General features: G+C 49.8%; 1 protein-coding gene across 1 annotated transcript; it reads left to right on the forward strand.

Annotated features, from left to right (window-relative positions):
• The first annotated feature begins 4,400 nt into the window (after nucleotides 1–4,400).
• Nucleotides 4,401–17,598, forward strand: LOC128853198 (uncharacterized). Its single transcript, XM_054075863.1, is given in 11 exon segments — nucleotides 4,401–4,489; nucleotides 7,544–7,661; nucleotides 8,164–8,261; nucleotides 8,263–8,311; nucleotides 9,312–9,426; nucleotides 9,805–9,810; nucleotides 9,894–10,097; nucleotides 11,956–12,048; nucleotides 12,469–12,614; nucleotides 14,988–15,301; nucleotides 17,316–17,598. Coding segments are annotated over 11 exon segments (1,515 nt in total).
• The last annotated feature ends 3,301 nt before the right edge of the window (nucleotides 17,599–20,899 follow it).

Consider the following 20,899-nt stretch of genomic DNA (forward strand, 5'->3'; position numbering starts at 1 on the left):
AAAAACCTAACCCTTAGGCTTCTTCGCCAATTAGAGTAGGACTAGTAGGCATAATTAACTCACGCTGTATATAACTGAGCTATCTGAAGGCAATAAACGGAGCCTGCTTGTAACTCATATTGAGTTGTGCACGTCTTCCTTTCTCGACAAAAAACAAGGGCCTCTGAACCTCCCTCACAGCAAGCCAGCATCGCTGCACCTCATGCCTACTGACAATCCATCTAGTTTGGTGAAGAAGGGGCTGCAGATGACAATCCACTAACTTAGAAACACTCAGAAGCAAGGCCAGCACAGAGCACAGCTCCCTGCAGCCAGTGTCTACATCAGAGGGCTTGCCACTAAAACAGAGGGAAGAGGTTCTCATCCTTCCTCCGCTGGGAAACATTTAGGTGGACCCAGCTGTCCTTGTGCCACTTGTCCTAGACACTTGCGGCCTTTGCTCTGTAACCTCTCTGAGCTCAACCAAGGTCTCCGGAGCAGGGAAACCCTTCACGGATACTGTCTTGGTGATTTACCCCGGAAGGCTTACAGACCTCTTTCTCCTCTCACGTTGAACTTGTCGTATGTTGTTACTAAGCCGAGTTTTCTCCTCCACAGTGAGGAAGTCGTATTTTTCCTCATTCACCTCCCAGAGACATTCTTTCTCCCTCCCGGTAGCTTCTTCCCACTCCCACTCTTCGGCACAGACCAGAGGAGAAACCGTGAGGATTTACAGCTCTGTCCTAACCCAGCCCATCATCCTACCAGGAGACAGTGGGGAGCTCACAGCCCTGCTCCAAATTCAAATCATCCCCCAAACTTCCCCCAGTCAGCGAGCTCCTGTCCTTGCCTGGCTCACCTGCACCAATGCTGTGAACAGCTGCCTGGTGGCTAATTAATGAGCCACAATTGCTTGCCCAAGTTCTAACGCTAGAGAGTAAGGTCAGCCTTACAGCTGCAAGCAGTCACGAGCTGAGTGCTGCCTACACTGATGTGGAAGGTTGAAGAAGTAATAAAAACATTTCCTGCAAGCTCTGCTGGAGACAGAAATACACGTGGGAAAGCTTGAGGGCTTGAGAGAGAATAGTTGAGAGGCAAGGCGATGAAGAGCCTCACCTTTCTCATCTTTCACCGCTGCCACCCCGGCTTTCCAAGAAGCATAATCCTGGGACAGGTTCACAAAATAGATATGAGGTTGTTTTCTGACAGCTTTAAGCAGGCAGAAGAGAGCAGACGCCATGTTGAGTGCAAAGAGGGTCTCCAGGCTGTCAAACACCACTCCCTGGGAGCAGTCACTCGGCTGAAAATAAAGTCCAACTGTTGAAGGACAACAGCCAGCGCTGCTCCAAGTGCATCAGCTTTGCTCTTTCTCTTGGTGATGACACCAAGCTGAGTGGTGCAGTTGCCACACTGGAAGGACGGGATGTCATCCAGAGGGACCTGGACAGGCTGGAGAAGTGGGGCTATGAGAACCTCATGACGTTCAATAAGGCCAAGGGCAAGGTCCTAAACCTGGGTCGGGCCAATCCTCGTTTTCAGTACAGAGTGGGGGACGATGTGATTGAGAGATGCCCTGACGAGAAGGACTTGGGGGTGTGTGGGGCCAAGGAGGTCTGGTATCTGGCAGACTTTCACGGATGACTTCCAGAAGCACCAGAGAACTCCCTTGCAATACTCAGCGAGAGAAGCAGGCACACGAGGAAAGGTCTGTGTGTGTGGAGGGAGGCAGCCCACCCCAGCTCCTCTGACAGTTTTGCTGCTGGAAGAATCTGAAGAGGTAATGAAGAGCATCCAAAGCCCCCCATCTGATCTCCCAGCTCTTGCAAAAGCAGTAAAAGATGAGACGTCCCAGCAGCTGTCCCGGGATGGGGATACAGATCTCTGCCTGGTAAGCAGGGCTGTCTCTTTCGAAGGTGCTCCAGACCTGGCTGAGGGAGGCGAGACAGGTAGAGGGGCTGAGGGGCAGCAGGTGCAACGAAAGCTCTGAACCCAGGACTTTGCCCCGGGAAAAGCCCCCAGTGAGCTTTGGAGAGCCCTCCCAAAGCAGCTCGTTGGGCAGCAGGGCAGGGAGAGCTGCAGGCCTGGCCTCCCACCGTGCTCCTTGGGCAGTCCCGTCCTGCACAGGACTGGGGGCCGAGACGGGCCCTGGCAGAGAGGGAACTGGGGAGAGGAGACCATGGGAAGAGGAAAGAAACCGAGACCCTAGCTCCAGGGCAGAGCCTCGCTGAACACCTCAACCAGACTCACCTCACAGGCACCTCTGAGCTACGGGCTGCTCTGATGTGCTGAGGAGATACACAAACTGACAGTGTCTGCTCCTGACCAAGCTTGAGCACTATTAGGAAAACCACGTGTTCCCCTTAGCACTGTACCCTTTCCACCCTATCCAGCAGAAGCTACAGGAAGTAGTACCACGAGATGTGAAAGATGTTTGTGAACAGACTTGGGTGATCCAAAATGCATCTGCATGTCTATCCAAAGTAAGCCTCAAAAGTCTGCCCTTCCTACACAGCAGCATTGATGCAACTCAACAAAATATTTTCTTCGGTTGGCTGATTGCTGCTCTGCTCCAAAGGTGCAAGGGAAACAAGTTCTAACACTTCTCTTAGAAAAGAGAACTTTTCTCTTAGAAAAGTTTAGATACTCAACCAGTTCAAAAAAAACCCGAAAACAAAACAACCCCAAAACATCCACAAATCATTCTCACTCCTCTAACTCTCTAGGACGCCTCAGCACATCACAGAAACTGGGATAAACATACACAACTGACAAGTACATGAGAAGCGTATCGTAGACTATGCATATTCCAAAGGATCTTTTAGAGCTGTGGGGGAGAAACCTCCATAAAATCAGAAGTTCAATACAAGCAAAATGTCACCTAAAATTTTGCTAAGCAAAATGCTTGACCTTATGCATATGAAAAATGGGCTCATTACGGCTGACAAGACAACCCAAAGTAGGGAACATATTCCTTTCAGTGAACTGGAACTTTCATGTTAAAATACTATCCAATATTCATCTCTTGCTGCTGACCAATACACTTCTGTTAACCTGTGGCTGGCCTCACCTCCACTGCAATCCAAAGTGCACCTCGTGTTTCCAATTACTGTATTGAATCGACCGATTTCTTTCCCGCACTGCATCAGTTCCTTAGCTAGCTGTTCATCGAGGTTTGTACTGCGAATTACGGTCTTTCCCAGAACAACCTCTTCAAATTGAGGTTTGAAGGGGGTACCTCCAGACTGCCGGGTTACAACCACTGAGCCTGGCTCTAGACCCGCAGGAAAAAGACACAGACGTGGCTTTTCAATGCAGTTAATCCTTTGTTTCCACAGACAAAGCACACATCTTGACCCAATCCTGCTTCTTCTAAAGGTGGCAATTTTGCCTCTGAATTCACCAAGAGATTGTTTCTGCATGCCTAGCTGCTTCATTACAAATCAATTCTGAAGGAACAAAGCTTTTCCGTTTGGTCCATATGTTTTATCTTATCTCATACTTTTCACACAGGGCAGAAAAATCCTTCTCCTTGTGTTGTCACATCTCCAACACGACAGCATTTTGTTTATCCAGAGGCAGATATTGCCTTTTCTTTCAAAGTTATGGAAGAAAAATAATCCTGCAGTTTCCTGCAAGAAACTGTTCTGACCATCAACCACCTACTTGCAGAGAGATGCTCTACTCTCCTACAAAGATGCTTTGGTTTGAAGAAAAGAAAGAAATCAAAAGGGAAAATACCTATCCCACCAGAAGTGCCAATGCAAATAGTGGTTACGTTGGAACACTTGGCATAATACAACAGTTTGATCAGCTCATGCGACATGATTGAAATAGAAGGAATGCCCATACCATGCTGAAATGAAAGCAGAAATTCATATTCGACATTCACACAGACAACGCAAAAAGGAGCCAGGCAGAATCTCCTTACTGATAATTTTTTTCCCCCAAATGTCACCTAATTCACTCCCAGAAAAAAACTAACCTCTAGGCCTACTGAAAGGCAGGTAAACAGGCAAACAAAGACTCTCACTGGCTTTAATAGGCTATGGATAAAGTACAATATTCCTCAAAATCATTAGTTATACAATATTTACATTCTTACAAGCATAAGTAGTGTCCTTTCCTAATAGCTGATGAACCCACTTCATCACAGAAATGCCGTTTAACGCATAAAACCCCCTCACTATGTTTTTTTTAGCAAACTGAGGTGCTAGTGAATAGTTATTCTTTCAAAACACAGATACTGGGGTTTAGCTACAAAGCTCAGCAAATGTGAGTCCACCTTCACGTTCACCATAAAGCAATAATTACAGCTCAAAAGATACTACAGCGATGCAATTGCAATTGAAGCCTGTAATCACATCTACAAATTAAAGGTATGAAGTTTTAGAATGCATACATGGGAGCACAAGTCCCATGGAATGCTACTCTCAGGACAAAGGGAACTGACGGGGCCCCGGGAAGACACTGAGAAGCTCTCAGTGCCTGGCTTGAAGCAGCGCTGCCAAGGGTACAAGAGGAGAAGTGGTGGATGGGGTGGCATTGCAATAAGCCCCAAGGTGTGTGCCACTGTGGTGGGGGGGAGCACAGTGGGCAAGGATGGCCCACGCTGACACCCCCCCAACCACGCGCCGTTGTAGCCCCCCACCACGCACTGCAATGAAAGCGCTCCCGGGACAAAGAGCTAACGAGCAGCAGCATTCTGGGCTAGCCTGTTCCCCTTAGCTGTTATTGGTGAATTTTCCCAATTCACCAGCGAACTCTCCTGAGCACAGTCCTGTCGCAGCTGTCCAATCTATCCTTAAGCAGAATCCTAAAGATAATGTGCAGTGAAAGTTCAGCAAAAGATCTGATTCTCATGCAACTTTCTAGGAAACAAGCAACTTCTCATGGCTTGTTAGGCAGAAAGGTTTTTCAGTCAACAGGGGAATCACAGCTGAAGAATCTATAGTACCGTGTACTTCTAGTCGCGAGTTGCCGTTTGCAATGAAAGTGCTCCTGGGACAAAGAGCTAACGAGCAGTAGCATTCTGGGCTAGCCCCTTCCCCTTAGCTGTTATCGGTGAACATTTCCAATTCAGCAGCGAGCTTTCCTGAGCACAGTCCTGTCGCAGCTGCCCAATCTATCCTTAAGCAACTGAGGCCTGTTGGGGGTTGCAGCAGGCCTTTTTTAACCAAAAAAGCCCACTGAAACCTGCCCCACCAGCCTCTCTTCAGCCATACACTGCGCTGGCTCATGGCATCCGCAGCGGCCAATCCCAGCAAAACGAGCAGAAACCACCCCAAATCCACTTCTGCTTGGAATGGAAGCGTGGATCTGATGGAGGGTAGCGAGGCTCTGCAGAGGGACATGAACAGGGCTGTGTTGCTGCCAGGACACCACCTTGTTTTCTTTGGGCAGTGCAAATACAGCATAAAAGGAGGGGCGCTAAAAGCAGGCGAAGGTTTCTAAAGAGCTGCTTTCTGTATCAAATTTGTGCTTGTGTGAGAGAAGCATAGGGATTTTCATGGAAAACTTCTATCCATCTCCTGGTGAGAGGCAGGAAAAGCTCTTCTGTGGTCTGATCTTTGGCAGGAGTCAGGTCTGTAACAGCCTGCAGAGGGACACGCTGATGTGTCCGTCATGCAGGTAAAAACCTCCTGTGCCCCCTAAGCTCTCCTGCCTCTCCCTGAGAGGTGGAAACCAGAGCCTTCCAGCCCCCGCGGGATGTAAGGAAATGGGAGCATTTGTCAGAGAGAGCTGAGGCGGTAAAGTGCCGGAGTTGGTGAGTTATGTTTTGAATGCTTTCCACTGTGGGCTTGGGATCCCTGCAGGAGCTCAGAGCCCATGCTGCCACCACCGCCAATCCGAGCTGGCGTTGTTCCCGTTCCAGGAGTGTCTGGTCATAGGATGCAGTCGGGATTGGCTTCATGTGATGACACTGGTTACTTCATATACCTCTTGCTTGTATCGCTCGCTCAAATAGAACCTCTGCTTGGCCTGACCTTTTAGCCGCCTCTCCTTGTATTCAAGTGACCAGACTCTGATCCAAGTGATCAGAGAGGGATGACGTGGAGCTTGGGCAATGGCCGTGGCTTTTGCTCGATAAACTCAGTTCGTGTTAGATTTTCTGCCTCGTTCTCCGTGTAGCATCTCTTTTCCTTTGCACTGACCCCCCTGAGAATGAGAAGCTCTGTTTTCCAAGGGTCACCACCCGCCTGCCCACCCACGAGAGGGCACAGAGCTGGGTCGGTCCCTGTCCCTGGGGCACAGAATCCTCCCAGGTGTCTGGCAGGTGCCCCAGCTTCCATCCTGCAGCCCACAGGGGCGGCGGGGAGCTCTGGGCAGCCCGGAGGCAGCCGTGGGAGCCCAGGACGGGCCCTGGGAGAGGCGTGCAAGGTGGCTGAGGTGGGAGCATTGAGGGCTGTGTCCACACAGCTCACCGACATGGCAAGGCAGGACTGAGAAAGGGCTGCCTCCAGCCAGGCTGTCCCTGCCAGCTTTGGCCGTGCTGTCTTCTTGCTTTGGTGTTGAGAATTCATGGATGCCAGCAGCCTCCCTGTTCCACCGGAGGCCCTGGCTGCCCCGGTCTCAGCCCAGGTTGCTGTTGGCTTTGTCAGAGCCTGCACATATCCTGCCCTCCCTGCTGACTCCTTCTGCTGGTGCTGAATGGAAAAGAGATGAAGAAAGGGAACACTGCGCCATCAGAAAATGGGATAGTTATTCCTCAGCCATGTGTCTGGGATGCTCTGCTGCATCTAGGTTTGCAGCTGTTGCCTGCTGAAGGCCTAGCCACATCCCGGCTGTGATAGCATACAGCAACACGTGTGGGAGCAGGGGATGGAGTTAGATGTGGGAGGCATTCGCAGCCTTCCAAGAGAGGCCAGAGCAGGCCGCAGTGCTGCTGGAGATGGCTGGTCGTGGGGCAGGAGTCACCCTGCGGGAGGCAGCGGCGCTGGTGGTGCACACAGGACTGCAAAGGACAAAAGGACTATCTCCTCCGTAGTATTGTTACCAGTCTCATGTTGTAGAGGTTTTTCCTCCTGGCTGGATGACATGAAGTTACAGGAAACCATATTGCCTGAAATCCCCTTTTTGCCTGTCTGCAAAGCCCAAATCTTCCCACCTCTCTCAGGTTCCTGGGAGGGTCAGTCAAAAAGTAGAAGTGAGGTTTACCTTTCAGCTTTGATGTAGGTGGTCTGTGTAGTAAGGTGGTCTATTGAATATTCCCTGGTCTGGGCTCCCATTGTGCCTCTCGCCATAAAGATCCACCCTCACAGGTCTAATATTGGTTAAGATAAAGGTTGCACTGTTACAAATGCCCTCTACCATCTGAGCTTTTCTTCAGCGATTTCACCTTGTGTAATGAACGGAATGTTAAAGATGTGATCTGTTACGAAACGTAAGGTGATAAAGATATTGAGGATTTCCTTAATGTGATGCGTGGGGAACCAAAATCAGGTAGTGTGGGTGTACTTGGCTTTGACATTTTCCAGCTTTCACTGCTTAAGTTTGCAGAATTAGCCTCTGTTCAGTGGACGGGTATGCAGGTACTCTATGTTTCTTAATGCTACTGTCCTGGCAGAGAGAATTTTATCCATCTCTGCGACCCTCACCTGGAGAAAACAGAAGAAGGCATCCCATACCATCTTGCTCTTGGGACCGGTACCCATGATTTTCCGGCGTTGTTTGGAGATGTAAAGGTAAGATACTTCATTTCATTCAAAAAACTGAAGTTTTTCTGCAGAAGGTGGAAGTGTAGCTGTCTTCAAAACAAGAGTAAATGTGTAAGAATACCATCAACTGAGGAATGAACGGACAGGGGATGAGAATGTGTGTGTCCTTGTTGCTGTAAATATCAAGCAAAACTGAGGAGAATTGTTTCTGATTGTCTCTTTTTATCCAGTGAAAATGCAAATGCTGCAGTCTCTCTTCAGGTGGAACTCCCTTTTTAGAGGGCCTTCAAGCCAATAGTCATCTTTTACTAGTTTAGATGGGATGAAGGCTTTTGAGTGCTATATAGAAGGATGTTATTTTCCATAATTCTTCTTCATGGCATTTTTAGAATGATCATGAGAAGAACCACCTGTGGGAAGAGATTTTTGTTGACTGAAGGTGTTTGCATGCTCATGTTGATCTTTGTGTGTTTTTTATGTACTGAATCGTGCAATTGACTCTTGTTCTGTTGAATATCATCCGCCTCAGTTTGTATGTGTTGGAGGAAATCCTTCACGGGTGAAAAGTTTTATTGCCTACGTAGCTGAAGAACTGGGGCTTGGGAGCCCTGGTAGTGACTATCCTAACATCTGACCCTTACGCAGTGTACAAAGTGGGACCTGTTTTGTCAGTCAGTGTGAGTACCTCACTTAAACAGATAGGCAACACATTTCAATTATTCTATTCAAAGCAGAAAATGTGAAGGCATATTTCTCTTAAACACTTTAAGTAGACTGAGTCAGGTTTTTAAGTTTGTATCGGCCTGCTCAAAATAGTGCAGTCAGCTAATTAAGAATTCCTTCTCAGCCCTTTATTATAAGAGAGCAAATCTCTGAGACCTTCATTCCTTTCTTGTCTCCTTTTTCCTCAGTGTACCACTGCAAGAATGTCCTTCTAAATTTTTTGATCAGGCTTCCTGTTGCCTTGTCCCTGTTCCGTATCCTGAATAATCGGAGAAAAGGATCACTTGATGCATGGGGGGTGCAGGAAAAAGAGGGCTGTATTGCATGCAGAGCTCAGTATCTGCAGTAGCATTGTCGAATGTGCTAACATGGCCTGAGAGTAGCATTCCATGGGACTTGTGCTCCCATGTATGCATTCTAAAACTTCATACCTTTAATTTGTAGATGTGATTACAGGCTTCAATTGCAATTGCATCGCTGTAGTATCTTTTGAGCTGTAATTATTGCTTTATGGTGAACGTGAAGGTGGACTCACATTTGCTGAGCTTTGTAGCTAAACCCCAGTATCTGTGTTTTGAAAGAATAACTATTCACTAGCACCTCAGTTTGCTAAAAAAAACATAGTGAGGGGGTTTTATGCGTTAAACGGCATTTCTGTGACGAAGTGGGTTCATCAGCTATTAGGAAAGGACACTACTTATGCTTGTAAGAATGTAAATATTGTATAACTAATGATTTTGAGGAATATTGTACTTTATCCATAGCCTATTAAAGCCAGTGAGAGTCTTTGTTTGCCTGTTTACCTGCCTTTCAGTAGGCCTAGAGGTTAGTTTTTTTCTGGGAGTGAATTAGGTGACATTTGGGGGAAAAAAATTATCAGTAAGGAGATTCTGCCTGGCTCCTTTTTGCGTTGTCTGTGTGAATGTCGAATATGAATTTCTGCTTTCATTTCAGCATGGTATGGGCATTCCTTCTATTTCAATCATGTCGCATGAGCTGATCAAACTGTTGTATTATGCCAAGTGTTCCAACGTAACCACTATTTGCATTGGCACTTCTGGTGGGATAGGTATTTTCCCTTTTGATTTCTTTCTTTTCTTCAAACCAAAGCATCTTTGTAGGAGAGTAGAGCATCTCTCTGCAAGTAGGTGGTTGATGGTCAGAACAGTTTCTTGCAGGAAACTGCAGGATTATTTTTCTTCCATAACTTTGAAAGAAAAGGCAATATCTGCCTCTGGATAAACAAAATGCTGTCGTGTTGGAGATGTGACAACACAAGGAGAAGGATTTTTCTGCCCTGTGTGAAAAGTATGAGATAAGATAAAACATATGGACCAAACGGAAAAGCTTTGTTCCTTCAGAATTGATTTGTAATGAAGCAGCTAGGCATGCAGAAACAATCTCTTGGTGAATTCAGAGGCAAAATTGCCACCTTTAGAAGAAGCAGGATTGGGTCAAGATGTGTGCTTTGTCTGTGGAAACAAAGGATTAACTGCATTGAAAAGCCACGTCTGTGTCTTTTTCCTGCGGGTCTAGAGCCAGGCTCAGTGGTTGTAACCCGGCAGTCTGGAGGTACCCCCTTCAAACCTCAATTTGAAGAGGTTGTTCTGGGAAAGACCGTAATTCGCAGTACAAACCTCGATGAACAGCTAGCTAAGGAACTGATGCAGTGCGGGAAAGAAATCGGTCGATTCAATACAGTAATTGGAAACACGAGGTGCACTTTGGATTGCAGTGGAGGTGAGGCCAGCCACAGGTTAACAGAAGTGTATTGGTCAGCAGCAAGAGATGAATATTGGATAGTATTTTAACATGAAAGTTCCAGTTCACTGAAAGGAATATGTTCCCTACTTTGGGTTGTCTTGTCAGCCGTAATGAGCCCATTTTTCATATGCATAAGGTCAAGCATTTTGCTTAGCAAAATTTTAGGTGACATTTTGCTTGTATTGAACTTCTGATTTTATGGAGGTTTCTCCCCCACAGCTCTAAAAGATCCTTTGGAATATGCATAGTCTACGATACGCTTCTCATGTACTTGTCAGTTGTGTATGTTTATCCCAGTTTCTGTGATGTGCTGAGGCGTCCTAGAGAGTTAGAGGAGTGAGAATGATTTGTGGATGTTTTGGGGTTGTTTTGTTTTCGGGTTTTTTTTGAACTGGTTGAGTATCTAAACTTTTCTAAGAGAAAAGTTCTCTTTTCTAAGAGAAGTGTTAGAACTTGTTTCCCTTGCACCTTTGGAGCAGAGCAGCAATCAGCCAACCGAAGAAAATATTTTGTTGAGTTGCATCAATGCTGCTGTGTAGGAAGGGCAGACTTTTGAGGCTTACTTTGGATAGACATGCAGATGCATTTTGGATCACCCAAGTCTGTTCACAAACATCTTTCACATCTCGTGGTACTACTTCCTGTAGCTTCTGCTGGATAGGGTGGAAAGGGTACAGTGCTAAGGGGAACACGTGGTTTTCCTAATAGTGCTCAAGCTTGGTCAGGAGCAGACACTGTCAGTTTGTGTATCTCCTCAGCACATCAGAGCAGCCCGTAGCTCAGAGGTGCCTGTGAGGTGAGTCTGGTTGAGGTGTTCAGCGAGGCTCTGCCCTGGAGCTAGGGTCTCGGTTTCTTTCCTCTTCCCATGGTCTCCTCTCCCCAGTTCCCTCTCTGCCAGGGCCCGTCTCGGCCCCCAGTCCTGTGCAGGACGGGACTGCCCAAGGAGCACGGTGGGAGGCCAGGCCTGCAGCTCTCCCTGCCCTGCTGCCCAACGAGCTGCTTTGGGAGGGCTCTCCAAAGCTCACTGGGGGCTTTTCCCTGGGCAAAGTCCTGGGTTCAGAGCTTTCGTTGCACCTGCTGCCCCTCAGCCCCTCTACCTGTCTCGCCTCCCTCAGCCAGGTCTGGAGCACCTTCGAAAGAGACAGCCCTGCTTACCAGGCAGAGATCTGTATCCCCATCCCGGGACAGCTGCTGGGACGTCTCATCTTTTACTGCTTTTGCAAGAGCTGGGAGATCAGATGGGGGGCTTTGGATGCTCTTCATTACCTCTTCAGATTCTTCCAGCAGCAAAACTGTCAGAGGAGCTGGGGTGGGCTGCCTCCCTCCACACACACAGACCTTTCCTCGTGTGCCTGCTTCTCTCGCTGAGTATTGCAAGGGAGTTCTCTGGTGCTTCTGGAAGTCATCCGTGAAAGTCTGCCAGATACCAGACCTCCTTGGCCCCACACACCCCCAAGTCCTTCTCGTCAGGGCATCTCTCAATCACATCGTCCCCCACTCTGTACTGAAAACGAGGATTGGCCCGACCCAGGTTTAGGACCTTGCCCTTGGCCTTATTGAACGTCATGAGGTTCTCATAGCCCCACTTCTCCAGCCTGTCCAGGTCCCTCTGGATGACATCCCGTCCTTCCAGTGTGGCAACTGCACCACTCAGCTTGGTGTCATCACCAAGAGAAAGAGCAAAGCTGATGCACTTGGAGCAGCGCTGGCTGTTGTCCTTCAACAGTTGGACTTTATTTTCAGCCGAGTGACTGCTCCCAGGGAGTGGTGTTTGACAGCCTGGAGACCCTCTTTGCACTCAACATGGCGTCTGCTCTCTTCTGCCTGCTTAAAGCTGTCAGAAAACAACCTCATATCTATTTTGTGAACCTGTCCCAGGATTATGCTTCTTGGAAAGCCGGGGTGGCAGCGGTGAAAGATGAGAAAGGTGAGGCTCTTCATCGCCTTGCCTCTCAACTATTCTCTCTCAAGCCCTCAAGCTTTCCCACGTGTATTTCTGTCTCCAGCAGAGCTTGCAGGAAATGTTTTTATTACTTCTTCAACCTTCCACATCAGTGTAGGCAGCACTCAGCTCGTGACTGCTTGCAGCTGTAAGGCTGACCTTACTCTCTAGCGTTAGAACTTGGGCAAGCAATTGTGGCTCATTAATTAGCCACCAGGCAGCTGTTCACAGCATTGGTGCAGGTGAGCCAGGCAAGGACAGGAGCTCGCTGACTGGGGGAAGTTTGGGGGATGATTTGAATTTGGAGCAGGGCTGTGAGCTCCCCACTGTCTCCTGGTAGGATGATGGGCTGGGTTAGGACAGAGCTGTAAATCCTCACGGTTTCTCCTCTGGTCTGTGCCGAAGAGTGGGAGTGGGAAGAAGCTACCGGGAGGGAGAAAGAATGTCTCTGGGAGGTGAATGAGGAAAAATACGACTTCCTCACTGTGGAGGAGAAAACTCGGCTTAGTAACAACATACGACAAGTTCAACGTGAGAGGAGAAAGAGGTCTGTAAGCCTTCCGGGGTAAATCACCAAGACAGTATCCGTGAAGGGTTTCCCTGCTCCGGAGACCTTGGTTGAGCTCAGAGAGGTTACAGAGCAAAGGCCGCAAGTGTCTAGGACAAGTGGCACAAGGACAGCTGGGTCCACCTAAATGTTTCCCAGCGGAGGAAGGATGAGAACCTCTTCCCTCTGTTTTAGTGGCAAGCCCTCTGATGTAGACACTGGCTGCAGGGAGCTGTGCTCTGTGCTGGCCTTGCTTCTGAGTGTTTCTAAGTTAGTGGATTGTCATCTGCAGCCCCTTCTTCACCAAACTAGATGGATTGTCAGTAGGCATGAGGTGCAGCGATGCTGGCTTGCTGTGAGGGAGGTTCAGAGGCCCTTGTTTTTTGTCGAGAAAGGAAGACGTGCACAACTCAATATGAGTTACAAGCAGGCTCCGTTTATTGCCTTCAGATAGCTCAGTTATATACAGCGTGAGTTAATTATGCCTACTAGTCCTACTCTAATTGGCGAAGAAGCCTAAGGGTTAGGTTTTTGCATGAGTCCTGCTACTTGCGGTTTCAGCTTAAGCTAGTTTCTCATTCTTTCTACAGCTAGTTCCCTAAGGTTATTTATGGAGCTAGTCAAGGCCGCAGTGTCCTTGCCAGTTCGCGCTATCCCCATGATTGTGCAGCTTCTCGGTACTCCTCCATTCGGTCTATTGTGCAGGCCTATGCCTTGCTTGAACGTAGCATTTTTAAAGAGCCATGTCCTTGTTCTTCGAGCCATTCTCCAACACCAGAGGAGCACAATATCCCATGAGCAGGCAGTTCAGGATTAATTAGAAGGTTTTCAGCTACTCCTGATGTCTGCCTGTGGTCTGCTTGGTGTTGTGCGCTCTGATTTATCGAGTGCTACAACACTGCAGCTGTTTGATACCAATATATTCAGAACTAGTTTTGCAAGTGCTCTCTAATTTAGAGAAGCCATCCAGGAAGCCCAGAGCAGTGCATAAACAAGAAGAAACAGCTTCTGCTTTGCTTAGCTTTGAAGCCACTGACCCGCTGTGACTGTGGCAGGGGCAGCAGGAGTCACGTTGCCGCTGGCCTGCCGAGGTTTCTAGCTGGCTGTGCAGGCATGTAGAAGTTCAAAACTAACCATCAGCTACTACAGGCTCTCCACCTTGGACTACACGCTGCTTGCTTGTCTCGTCTGACCAGCTTCACTGCTTTTGATGAGGCTACAAAAGCCAATAAGGTTTCAAGAAACTGCTGTATAGGAGTGAAAAACATCTTGTGCCGTTCTACCCAAGAGAGGATAGAAACCGCAGACAGATGATCTGGGTTCACTTTCTGTGTTTCATCTTGTTCAAGCAGCTGCCTCCATTCAGGGTCCTGTTCTCTCATCTGTGGATGAGACTGTTTCCCTGTTCCCCCAAGGGATGCTGTAGTTTCTAACCATGAAAAGCATCTGATATATCAAGAAAAAAGACTTCTAGAAGGGTACAAGCTAATAGAAACAGTAAATAGAGACGAAAAATTGAAAATGCATCAGAAAGGGAAGTTCAGGTTGTTTTCTCTCATCTTCCGTTTCTTGTAGCAACCTGGTGATGTCCTGACTCTTCAGTACAAGCCTCTTTCTCTAAAAAAAATCTGCCCCCTGCCACTCAGCGTTGTCTCATACAACCTGGTCTTAGACACTAGATTTGAAGCTGCTGAAGGAAACATAAGATCATCTGAACTGGGGAAACACATCTTGGCTGTAATACATGAAGAGAAGGGAGCAGGCTGCTGGGTCTGGGCAAGCCATGTGGTAAAGGTGTCTCTTGGAAGCTGTCCTAGTGCTCCAGCAGCCGTCTTGAGGTAACCGCAAGAGCTGCTTGGTGTCTTTGAGGGCAGGTCTTCCTTCGAGAAGGCTGAGGAGCCTGGCACCTGCCCTGTTGTTAGTGGAGGGTGTTGGGGACAGTCTGTTCTAAACGTGTGTTGTAGGAACAGCCACCACTTCTGTGCTGTGCCCGTCACTGGCCCCAGCAAGAGTGAGGATGCAGTGCCGCTGGGCTTGTGTTGAGCGTGAGGGTAAAGGAGTTCCTGTGGAGTCAGGGCGAAAGGCCCTGTGTTTCCAGGGTGCTGATTTGGTTATGCGTTTGGCCCACAGCTCTTGTAGGCCCAGAATTCCGTAGAACAAGATTTCTTTCCCTCTTGTACTGATGAAGAGCACAGAGATATTAGCCTAAGATGGTCTCAGAGATGAGTGTGCTTGCAGGCAGGCACACACTGTAAAGGAAATGAAGGATGAACTGAGAAGCCCACATGGAGGGCCCGCTTTGAGCATTTACACGTTTTATGTTATTACGCGTTGGGGCTTCATCACACAGTGGTTAATACTCTTCATGTCCTTGCAGCCTGTGAAGCTGGAGGCAGGGGAGGAATGTCACCTCTCCATCAGATTTAATCCTGCTTGTGAAGAAGGTTTGACTAGCAGGGAGGTAGAGAAGGTTCTGAAGATACAGTTTCTGGAGCACCCTCATGAGGAGCAGGTCTCTGTTCGGAGAGAAGTCTACTTTCCGAGTCTCCGTATCCAGACCACAGCCCTGGACTTTGGCTGCATCGTGAATGACACTGAAGCAGTGCGTTATACTGAGATGAGCAACTGCAGCCCACTTCCTGTGCGGTACCGCTGGTTGTTCCTGACAGACGGCCCGGCGAGCCAGATGAGGTATGTGCACCTTTGCTCCTTCCTTGAAGTTCCTCTTCCTGATGTCCTGCTTGTTCTTTGCAAAGGCCAAGGCTGTTTTCCTGGGATCTGACAAATTGCTTTCAGCTTTTGCTTGTGGAAAGATTGCTTCCCAGCTGTGGTCAGTGTAGATGCTTAGGGAGCAGGTGATCTCCACCAGTTTGATGCTGGGAAGGAGGCTTTCCACATAGCCCAGAAGCTAGAATCCCACTTTACCTCTGGTGCTTTAAAGCCACGTTTAGGCACCTGGACAAGCAGATCTATGGAGACCTCCTCTCCTTCCCTGCCAACCCGTTTGTTGTCATCTCATCCTAAAAACCTACTCGGGCACTGCCACTGGTATGATGTGCTGCTGTTGCAGTGTCTTGCTGCTGTTTTGCTGTAGCCTCAGTACTAGTTCCCCTGGGAAGGGAAGCTGGTGGGGAAAGCTGCTTTCTCAGACCTTTGTAGCCTGAGGTAAACAGCCCCTTGGTGGAGGGAGTTTGCACCTGTGAAACTGCGCCACTGTTCATCCATCCCTGTGCAGGAAAGGTCGCCCGGGCAAAGCCTTGTTCCTGCATGTGGCTGCAGGAAGGACAAGTCAGGTGGGACCTCCTGGGGGGCGGAGCAGAGCCTCTAAATCCAGAAATGAAAACCAGCCTTAAAGAAAAAGCTACAAAGCTGAAGAGAAATATGCATTTGGGATCATATCATTACAGGCACCAAATTGCCAGCTGGGAATGAGGCATCCAGGTTGCTCCAACAAGTTTGCCTTGTTTGACTCTGGGGGAACCCTTGTAAGTGGGGACGGTGACAGCAGGTGTGGTTTGAGTGTGTCTTCCGTGTGGCATTAGAAACACCAATAGACTTACTATGAGCACTGCTGCAGTTAAAAGCACGGAATGAAGTCGGAGTCACCTGGGGCTGTTTGTAAATGTTAAGCTCCATGCTTTTTACTGGCAGACGGTGGTCAAAGTATAAACTCAGCTCTGTTGGCAAAACGAGCTGCTGAGCTGCTCTGCTGAATCATTTGCCAAATTGGTCTTCAGACAGTTTGGGTTTTGGGACCTCTGGGGAGGTTATCACGCCATCAGTAAGTGCCACGTAAGTTATAACCTCGTTGCAGCAGAGCTGCTGCCCTTTTAGCATGAAGTGCTGTTGGAGCTGTTGTTTAGCAGCCAGGGAACAGCTGCAGCGCAGCAGGGAGCTGGATCTTATCGTGATCTGCGGTGTATTGGTTAAAAGTGACCAAAGCTTCCTTCCCCAGAGTATGGGTCGCCGCTGCTTTGGCACTTACCAGGGGCTGATGGGCTGTCTCTGCCTGGAGCTGCCTGACGCATCTTTCTGTGTTGCTGGTGGCCTGGCGTGTGCGAGGTTGTCCCCCGCTGGGCTCTGCAGGTGCCCTTGAGTGGTGCTGGGCTCTCTCTGGCCAGGGCACAGCCGCTCGGCCTCCATGGTGGCTCCTGCCTGATAGCGCTTAGAGAAAGCAACCATCACCGCCACTTGCTTGTGCTGACCTGCAGCTGTGGGGAAGTGTCAGGAGAAACATTCAGGATAAACATCCAGCACAGCTGCAGAATTCCTTCCCAAAGGCCCTCCGGGTGGGGAAGGCAAGGTCCACGGATGTGGGTGCTTTCAGGAGGATACTTTCCGGTGGGTCTGTAGTCGCTCATCTGTCTGGATCTGCCTCTGATGTCTCAGTCTCACCATCTTGCACAAGTTGTGTCTCTTTTCCTTTCCTGCTGTGCTTTTTACCTCTCCGCAAGGTGTCCACCCCTCTGTCTTCTGTTTCTGGTTGCAATCAGTTGCCAGATTCCTGCACCCCCACTATAGCGGCATTGTCCTTGGGCAGGAGCCCTAGGCGTTGACGTGCTCCATCCTGGTTTTGGAGCTGCTGGCTCAGACCCACTGCTGAGCTCCAGTGCCACCCAGGAGCCACATCCTGCTGCGGAGCAGCTCGTGCAAGCTTCTCTCCCTCCCGCTGCAGGTCTGTGATCAAAGTTAATTTGTTTTCCAGGTTCAGCCCTCCTGCAAGTCAGTGTTTCATCACACCGCAACCACCACAGGAGAACATAGCCCAGTCGGAAGGCTCAGCATCTGCAGAGAGCAGCTCCAGGGAGGAGGCTGCAGAGGAGCCAGCCAAAGGCCTGGGAGCAGCAGGAGATACTCTCCAAAAGCCAGCAGATGCCAACGATTCCCTGGAAGCAAAGGTAGATTTTCTTCTGCAGCCACAAGTGTGCTTGGTAGCAGGGCCAGCGACTGGACACAGGGCTTCTGCAGGGGAGAAACACAAAGCCTAGGGACAAGCTTCCTTTTGAAAGGTGGCACCTCTGAGGTTAAACATGTGCACTCAGCTGCTGCAAGACAGAAAAAACATCTCAGCTGCCTTCGTCAGGAATGTGCCTTTTGAGAGGAGTGTCCAAGCAGAGATCCTCAGCTGTCCTGCACTGATGGGTGCACGAGGTGAAACCTAACCACCGTCTGAAATGGAATGGTCATCTCAAGCGCTTTCAAAGACCTTACTTGCCTGGTTTGAATACATTTCCCTTGCAGATGTGTTTCTCTTCTTGTCACGGAGAACCGAACCTGTCCTGGCATCGGGTTCCTAGCGTGCTCTTTGGGCAGGAGTGAGTGAAGCCAGGCTGGTACGAGCGTGCAAAATGTCCTTGAGATCTCTGCCGGGACTGAGTACTGGGTACATCCAAATTGCCTGGGAATCTTGTGTGTAGGAAGTGCAGATGGCATCTGTGGCTCCTCTGTGGGTGGGCTTGGACCCACACTCAGCTGAAGGTGTGGACAGACCCCTACTGGATTTGCACCCAGGTCCCACCTTATCTGTTCCTGGCTTGATGAGGTGATGTCACTTGCAGCAGAGCAGTCTTGCCCAGACCAGGCAGCTGCTTGCCACAGCCCACGATCCTTGTTTTCCAGCCACTACCATCCACTGCTCCAAAGATGGAAGGTACTGAGGAGGCTCAGAGCCTGCAACGGAGGCAGTTCACGCAGGCAGAGCCCATCAGCGTGGGAATAGAGGAGGTAGGTGGGAATCAGTCTCGCTTCTGCGTTTCTGGTGTGGCCAGCAGTTACGTAGCCCTCACTCCCACTGGTGGCCCTCAGCGCTGCTCAAAGTGCAGCTTCGTGCCCCTCCAAGCATGTCACACAGCAGTGCTGAAGCAACTGGTCATTGGAGGGGCCGTGTGGGCCGTGTCACAGGGCTGACCAAGGACGTTACCTGCGTAGCAGATACGGAGGGCGTTATTCATCTTGTCACTAACCAAGCGGTTGATAGGAAATTTCTGCAGTAGACTTTGCTGTAGCATCTTGAGAGAGAGCAGCCTGCAAATCAGAGAGAGAGTGAAAAGCATCAGGAGTCAGATGAGCTGGGCTGGAGTCCACCCTGTGGCTCCGAGGGCTCTCACCTCCAGGTCTCGTGTTTCTCTAGAGGCAGCAAAGGGTGTTATCAAAGGCAGGTTCTGCAGCAGAGAGAATTTATTGCTGCCAGGAGGCCTCCCAAGTTACTGTAAGGTAGTGTGTTAATTAATGCATTAATTGGTGAGTATGGGAGAAGATTTATCACATGGTTCCTTTGCTGGAAAGTGTAGTGGATGCAGGACGAAATGAGGATGATTCTGCCTGCACTTGAGGAAGAGGCCCCTCTGGCCATATCTGTCCATTGCTCCAAGCCATGGCTGCTCTTCTGCCCCGATTTTGATGCTTGACATCTCGGTGTCTCCTCCCTTGTCTCCAGGTTTTCAACATCCTGCCTCTGCATGGTGTACTGCTGCCGGGTGAGAGCCAGCGGGTCATGTTCACTTTCTTTGGCCACGCAAACATCGTTGCCCGCGTCATGGCTCTGTGCAGGGTGGAGGGAGGCCCCACCTACGAGGTTGCACTGAGTGGGGAGGCTTCCCTTATCAACTACGTCCTGGACAATGCAGAGATTGACTATGGCCTTCAGGAACCACACACTTGTCTTGGCAGGAGTCCTGAAACCATCACCGGTGGGTTGCTGCCCACTTAGGTCTAAGGCTCTCTCCCCTCCCCAGCTACTTTGTTGGCTGTATGGCTTGGAACTACAACCTTTGAGTGACACATCCTGCATCCAAGCTGGTTTTTAGTGGCCAACCTCCCACTCCCAAAGTTGGGAATTCCTTACCTCAAGTTGGTCATCTCCGGAGGAATGGGTCCCCCAAAACACTGATCTGCTCCTAAAGTCTGAGGTCCAAGGAGATGTTCTTTTTCAATGTTCTTGATTGATCACCAAAATAATCCAGGGAGGAGGTTAATTTGGGCTTCCCAGTCACTGCAGCTGGAGAGAACATTCATGACTAATCCACGTTTTACTAATTTTCAGTTAAAATCCTCACCGGTGGCTGCTGGCTCTGTTCGTGTTGTGCCCTCTCCTTTTGCTGTCACTGCGAGCTCTCCAAATCTTGTCTGTGGGTGCCTTTTCTGCCACTCCTTGATGCTGCCTGCTTTGTTTGGGCTGTTAGAGCGTGCCTTGAAGTGCAGAGGACTTGTATCCTCTTGGATTTTTATCCCTGATCTTCGTGTGGTCGGTGTTGCTCCTCTGCGTGCTGCGGTAAAGCTCTGTTCCTGTGGAGGGCGAGGAGGCACTTGTGGCTGTGGGTTTCCCAGGTTAAGCCAGGAGAGCCAAGTGCCCCCATCTCCTCTGCCCCTGCTTCTCTCCTGCATTGTGTTCATTTGCTCTCAACCCAGCGAAAGCAGAGGAATTTCCCAGCATCAGGCCTGTGTCTGTAACTCGCCGTTCCTCTGTGCTCTCTTCAGGTGTTTAACAAAGTTGCAGAAGCAGAGGTCACCCTGCGGAACAGTGGGAAGGTGGGATTCACCTATGCAGTGTTGAGCCCCAGCGTGGCCACTGCAGGCTGCCCGCGGCCCTGCGAGCCCCTGGTCCTGCCCAGCGCGGTGAGTGTGGAGGAGGCACAAGTGCTTAAGCCTGGCCTCATGTCCGGCTGCCCAGGAGGCGCTATAGGAAAAAAGATGGGAAAACAAATGGGAAAAGAAAAGGAGAACTCCCAGGAGCTGGTGGGAGAGGCAGGACCATAAGCAGACGCTGCTGGAGACAGGGGGCCAAGCCAGTGCAGCCCTGAGCGGCCTGAGCTGGCGGGTGGCTCCGCTGTCCCACAGCAGGTGTTGGTGGGAGGCACGAGCGCTTTGGCTGCTGTGGAGCCCGGCTGTTGAGCTCTCTGGTTGTGGCGGCGCTGGAGCCAGATGCTGCCGGCTTTCCTGAGGGTCACCTTACGCAGCTGTCCTCAACAGCTGCCTGGGAACCACTGCCGTGCTGTGACAGGAGCTGCCGGCCCCGCTGAGAGCATGCGGGTACTTCACCCTTCTTCCACAGTGGCTCAAAAAGAAGCTTCTGTTTGTTCAGCCTGACTCTCGCTGCATACGGGAGACTCCGTTAGGGGCTGAGCTGCACTCGTGCTGCGCAAAGGGCAGTCTGAAGGTCTGTGCCGGGGGGAATGCATCCCGGCAAGTCCTCTGAAAGGACATGCCGCATCCTGGTGTAGGAGACCTTAGCTTTTGGATACAAGAAAGCTGGAAAGTGATGTTGTCTGATACTTTCTCACGTATGAGAAC

Source organism: Cuculus canorus, chromosome 10 (assembly GCF_017976375.1).
Source record: "Cuculus canorus isolate bCucCan1 chromosome 10, bCucCan1.pri, whole genome shotgun sequence".
NCBI lineage: Eukaryota > Metazoa > Chordata > Aves > Cuculiformes > Cuculidae > Cuculus > Cuculus canorus.